Source organism: Glycine soja, chromosome 11 (assembly GCF_004193775.1).
Source record: "Glycine soja cultivar W05 chromosome 11, ASM419377v2, whole genome shotgun sequence".
NCBI classification, from domain to species: domain Eukaryota; kingdom Viridiplantae; phylum Streptophyta; class Magnoliopsida; order Fabales; family Fabaceae; genus Glycine; species Glycine soja.
Genome location: NC_041012.1, coordinates 44,423,397 through 44,429,472, shown reverse-complemented (window position 1 = coordinate 44,429,472; position 6,076 = coordinate 44,423,397). Strand labels below are relative to the sequence as shown.

The 6,076-nt window shown below is 35.8% G+C and overlaps 1 protein-coding gene across 2 annotated transcripts; it reads left to right on the top strand.

The window, feature by feature from the left end:
* Positions 1-1,042: 1,042 nt before the first annotated feature.
* On the top strand, positions 1,043-5,775 carry LOC114376642 (protein VTE6, chloroplastic-like). 2 transcript variants are annotated; one of them, XR_003659005.1, is made up of 5 exons: positions 1,043-1,572; positions 2,290-2,543; positions 3,199-3,317; positions 4,737-4,841; positions 5,268-5,775. XR_003659005.1 is itself a non-coding variant. In XM_028334846.1 (5 exons), exons 1-5 carry the CDS (start codon positions 1,114-1,116, stop codon positions 5,358-5,360), a joined length of 1,035 nt encoding a protein of 344 aa, XP_028190647.1. In that variant the 5' UTR covers positions 1,044-1,113; the 3' UTR covers positions 5,361-5,775. The 2 variants fall into 2 exon arrangements, 1 of the variants encoding a protein (XP_028190647.1); XM_028334846.1 differs by having other exon boundaries at positions 1,044-1,572; positions 3,199-3,322.
* Positions 5,776-6,076: the final 301 nt, after the last annotated feature.

Sequence of the window (6,076 nt, the reverse complement as noted above, 5' to 3'; positions counted from 1 at the left end):
CTTCATGTAATGAACTTAAGGAGTTCATCTCAGTAGCCTTGGATATTCTGAATTCTTTTAAGACCTTTCTTGATTCAAGTCTGTCAGTTTTGTAAGTAACTTACATTATTCTTGAGTTCACTTCAAAAGTTGTTCTCTACTTAACATGTCTTTCTCAATGCACTCGAGGAAACTCATTGGTAGACTTTTACTCCCAAAGTTTATGATTTACCTTCAAAAGAATTGCCATAAATAAAACATAAGGGGTTTTGGACTCAACAAAAGATAAAGTAATTAAAATTCCATTTTTAACATATTAATGATTTTTTGTCCTATTTTTGCATGTCATATTATACCATGACACCAAAATATCATTATATTTATGCATGTCATCTATCACACTAGTGTCATGTCATCATATTAATGTTATCCTTTAATATCATATCATCAAAATATTTAACAAAAGACACCAAAATTGTTGGAACAGAAAACATTTAATATCTGATTTTTAAAATGTTTTATGATAAGGAAACATATTAAAATATATACATCTCCATCTATCATTACTCAGAATTATCCGTTATAATTATTATCCATATTTTACTCTTAACTAAAGACGTGAAAACAATATCAAAATCCAAATTTAAAATTACAATTTCAATACTCTAATTCAGGATAATGTGGAGGAGTCTCTAAACGTGTGTTACCGCAACTCAAACGCAAATAGAAACATGCATTAATTTTTTATAACACCCAGAATTTCTAAACAAATTCTAATAGTTTTTAAAAGGCTTAATTGTATTTTTTACCTTTGATTTTTTATTTTTTTTACAAATTTTACATTTAATTTTTTATTTTTAGCAAAATTTATCCTTAATTTTTGTGTTTATTAATGAAAAATAACTGAAGTCAAATTTGCAAATTTAATTGTGGATAAAATGTGCTAATTCAAAAAATTAAAAGTAAAATTTACAAAATATTAAAAAATTAATGATAAAAAAGTAATTAAACCTTTTTAAAAATTACAGCATTAGTATTTTGCTGGATTCACAAATGAGATGAATATTGTATTGATTGCCACCATGATTTTAGGTGTTGCAGTGAAGGTGACACTGAGCAACACTTACCCATCCCATGGAATCCGCAACATCATGGAGTAACCCTCTCCCACTTTCCAGTCTCCCTTCCCCTTCGCATTCACGCCACCCCTCCGCCTTCAAATTTATGGCTTTTTCAACTCTTCACACTTTCTCACTCCCTTCCCTTTCTTCTCCCTCTTCTTTCCACCCATTTCCCCTTTCCTCTCTCTCTCCAAAACCCACTTCTTTCAACCCTCGCCCTCTCTTCCCTCGCACCATGCACGCCTCGCGCATCCAAGATGCCGTTGGAGGGGCACTGGCCCTCGTCCAATCGTCCCCCGCTACGTGGCAGTCCGCGCTTCTCAGCAACGCGCTGATCTTTTTCTTGGGGTCTCCGATTTTGGTCAGCGGGTTGTCTCTTTCCGGGATCGGTGCTGCGTTTCTGCTCGGAACGCTCACTTGGCGCGCTTTTGGGCCTTCTGGGTTCTTCCTTGTTGCCACGTACTTTGTTATTGTGAGTTCAGTTTTTCTTTGTTACTGAGCTTGTTTAGAAAGTGTTTTTTTTTTTAGTGTAAAGTTGGGTTTTTTGGGGAGTGGTTTGGAGTTTGGGAAATGGGTGTGCGGGTTTGCTCGAATTTTTATTCTGGGGGTTGGGAATTTGTGGTCTTTGGAAGTGAGAAATGAGCAGATCAAATTTAGTTATTCGTTGAAAGTGGTGGTTTTTTAGTGGAAAGTTGGGTTTTTTTGGGGAGGAGTGTGGGTTTTTTATTCCGGGGTGGGGAATTTGTGGTCATTGAAATTGACGGATGTTGAGATCAAATTTGGTTATTCGTTGAGTTGTGAAAATGGGTGTGGGGGATTTTCCTTGTTTTTGTGTCTGGGGTTGAGAATTTGTGTTGTTTGAAATTGACAACTATGGATTGAAGATCAAATTTGGTTGTATGTTGAGTTCTGAAAATGGGTGCGGGAGATCAAATTTTCTGTTTGACTTTATTTGGGGGAGATTAATTGAGGGGAAAATGGTTTTGCTTGGAGTTATGTGCAATTCTGAAAATGGGTGTGGAGATTTTTCTAGATTTTGATTATGGGGAAAGTGATAAATTTTGAGAGAAGGATTGGTTATTCATGGAGTTCTATGCAATTCTGAAAATGGGTTGTGAGAATTTCCCTTGTTTTTGCTTCTGGGTTCGAGGCTGTGTTCTTTGGATTTGATTTGTTTGGGGTTTGTTAGGGTACTGCTGCTACAAAGGTCAAAATGGCACAGAAAGTGGCTCAGGGGGTTGCTGAGAAAAAAAGAGGAAGAAGGGGTCCGGGCAGTGTTATTGGATCCAGTGCTGCTGGTTGCATTTGTGCTTTCCTCACGATTTTTGGTGTTGGGGGAGAGGCATTTTCTCGGCTTTGGAGACTTGGATTTGTTGCCAGTTTCTGCACTAAGTTGAGTGACACTGTCTCAAGTGAGATTGGGAAGGCATATGGCAAAACAACGTGAGTGGTGAACTCTGGTGTGAATATTGTTTGTTATGTTGTTATGAACATCTATTTATGAAGCATTGTCACAAATTTTTACTTGTTGGCTTTTCTAGAACCCCCAAGTTTTTAAATGAAAATTGCAGCTGATGTGGCCACAACAGTGGTCATGATAAGATCACAGACCCCGGAAACCATGACATTGCAGTTGAAATTGCAATTGCAGACTGTTTTTCAAAACCTTGGAACCCCATCCCTCCCCTGTCCCCTGTTCCCTGTTGATGTTCTGTTCCGTGAACTGATGGAAGCCCTTGAAGAAATCATAATTCTGTGTTGATGCAGATATTTTTAAGCTATTTTGTAATTTTGGTTGATAAATTTGCAACTGGAAACTAAGGGATACCACTCCATTTGTGGCAGTGCATGGATTAGGCAGGCAATATCTATTGCCTTGTGAATTCAATGCATCACATAACCTTGTATAATATTTGCTTGTTGTACATTTTACTTGATTGCCAATATTATTTTTGGTCTGAAATTATTATAGCAGTTTCTCATCATTCCTGGTAACTTGAGATCTATGTTCTTCTTCCAAAAGATGTACATATTTCACTTTATGTTTTTTCAACATTTCAGTTCTAAAATTCCTCTGGCTGTCTGGCATAATATCCAGGTACCTTGTTACAACATTCAAGGTAGTCCCAAGAGGCACAGAAGGGGCTGTTAGTGTTGAAGGAACCTTGGCAGGGATTTTAGCATCCATAGTTCTAGCATTTGTCAGTTTTCTCATCGGTGAGGTACTTCGCTAATTTTGACTTTGTACACATCTATGCTTATTTTGAATATGATATGTTTTTCTCTTGCAGTTTTGTAGGAGTTTCTGAAAGAAGAAAAAAAAAGATCATTTCCTCAAAAATAATCCCAATCAAACTTGCTAGTCTACAATTAATAAATGCTATATGGAAAAACCAATAAGCTTCAAGGCTTATTATGATCACTGTTTCAGGCGTTATTATGATCATCCCATTACCCCGAAACGGCTTTTAAATAACAAAACATTAAGCTCATCCCTTGAAATTAAATAATAAAATCAGTTGAATGATCTGTGAACGAATATTCAAAATTGTGGTAAGTGGTTAGTTTGTGATCTAGAGATAAGTTAGTTGTTTTTCTCAGAAATGCTTGCATAAGAGAGGAAGGTGGATTGGTTTCAGTCCTAAATGGTATTTGCGATTTTTTTGGGAAGTCTATTCCCTAGCTTTGCTATTTTTTTCTATGTAGTGTTTCTGTTAAGAATGTCCAGGAAGAGTAATTGTTACTTGTTGGTGCTAATAAATTAATTTGCTCTTATAAATGGCTGGAAAGTACAGTTTGTATGAGCATCTCATAATGAATGTGGTATAGATATGCAGAAATAAGTATCTTGTACAACCAAGCTGAAGAGCTGAGGTGCTTCTTTTCCTGAAATTTAGCTTACATTGCCAATCTAGAATCTACATCCTTAGAATATTTTATTCATTCCTTGTCTGCTAACTCTGAACTAATCAGATGAGATTCATTTGACATATAACATAAACATAGTTAAGCTGTTAGATCTGAAGTTGATTCCTCAGAAACACTTGACTGTTGTAAATATGCCTTGGTTTGGTTTCATAGTGAACAAAATCAAAGGAGTTTGGTGTTATGGAAAAGATTGGGAAGAAACAAAGGAGTTCAATAATATTGCATTTCCCTGTTTTGGTTTTGTGAGGCATAGAATATATATGATTTCTATATGCATAGAACTATGTGAATGCCTTCTTGTGTTGTGGAGTCAGAACTTTAACATAGGGTGAAAACTAAAAACTGAAATTTAAACATTTAATGCAAGTTATGCATCCGAACATGATAGGTTCTACAAGTTCATGGAACACAACTTGTCTCCCATTTTTCCAAACTATGCAGAGATTAAGAATAGTGGTTCCCATAAAATGCTTAAATAAAAGTCAATGTAGAAATATCCCTCTTTTTCGGATTATGAAACTTATCAACAGATGACACCCTTCCCAACTGTATTTCTCCTCTTTTATTTAAATCACCTCAACTGCAATGTCAGTGAAGAATAATCCTTACACATGTAGTTACTACTTTAAGGTCAGTTGCTTAGGAGTTTATGAACTTAATTTGTGCAATTGTGCTTCTGACTTGCTTTATATTTTTATTATTGAACAGGTTGGTTCACATGAAGCAATTATATGTGTACTAGCTGCTCAGATTGCTAATCTTGGTGAGAGCATAATTGGTGCTGCACTTCAAGAGAAGGAAGGATTTAAATGGGTTGGTTCATAAAAGCAGTGTGATACTTCATTTTCAGAACTGTTATAAATCTGTCTGATCTTGCCTACTTAAGTTCTGTACTTCAAGTTTTATTATCCAAGACGGTTCAAAAATAAGTTCTTAAATGCCAATTTTCCTTAGAGATCAAATGTTGGTCTAAATTCTAAACAATTTGAGAGATTTGGCAAATTCAAAGTGAATACTTGAGCTCAGCTAGTATTATTTTTTTTTGGTGAAACGAGCTTGGCTAGTATGTATACACATACATGATACCGATCTACATGAGTTACTATGGATTAGTAATGCTCAAAGCTGGATTTCATTTTTACGCTGAGATTTGTTTCACCAGCTTAATATGTATATCTGGTAGCAAGTATCTAGATGTACTCCACTAGTTATTTATGGTTACTTTACTGTTTTCTGCAGCTTAACAATGATGCAGTCAATGTCATCAACATATCAATGGGCAGTATCATAGCAGTCTTCATGCAGCAAGCACTCCAGATCTGGGGTTCCTAAACTTGATGCAGGGTTTTCGAGGAGCTCAATCATATTAACATAGTGACCATCTTGATAAGTGCTTATCTAGGGCACGGATTTGAACAATGGAGCAGTTTGGATAAAATGATTATTCGTTTATTTGTCATTGAAAACTGACTTGGATATTTATACTCCTGGATGTTTGAGTGCCATATGAGAAGCAGCCTTCTCTGACACAAGATTCATCTGCAAATTTAAAATGGCTAGAAACCCGTCCTTCTGATCATACCCAAACCATGTTGGTTGTTACAAAGGTGTGGCAATGGAAACCACAAAACTCAGTAAGCTGTAGCCATGATTCAACTCTTGTATGGGAAGTAGTGGTTCTTTCAAAATGTAGATGTGAACTTCTTCTTCTTGATCTAGAACAGTTTCAACCAAGCATTTCTGTCTATCGTTCTTGTTTGTCCCTTTTATTTTCTGGCTGTTGGGAGGGTAAGATTGGGGGGGAGGGGTCTTTGTTTCTGGCCTTGATCCGTATTTTTAAATGCATGCACTCACTGAAATACAGTCATTGAAAGAATAGTTGAAGATATTGGTCATACTTTCATTCTTGTTTTGTTAATTTTAGATATTGATTTTTCTTTGTTCCTGGCCTTGACCCAGATATTTTAAATGCATGCTCCAACGTAGAAGGATCAATGTTTTTGTCAAAACTCAAAATGGTTGTAAATTACATTCAAATGATTTTTAAT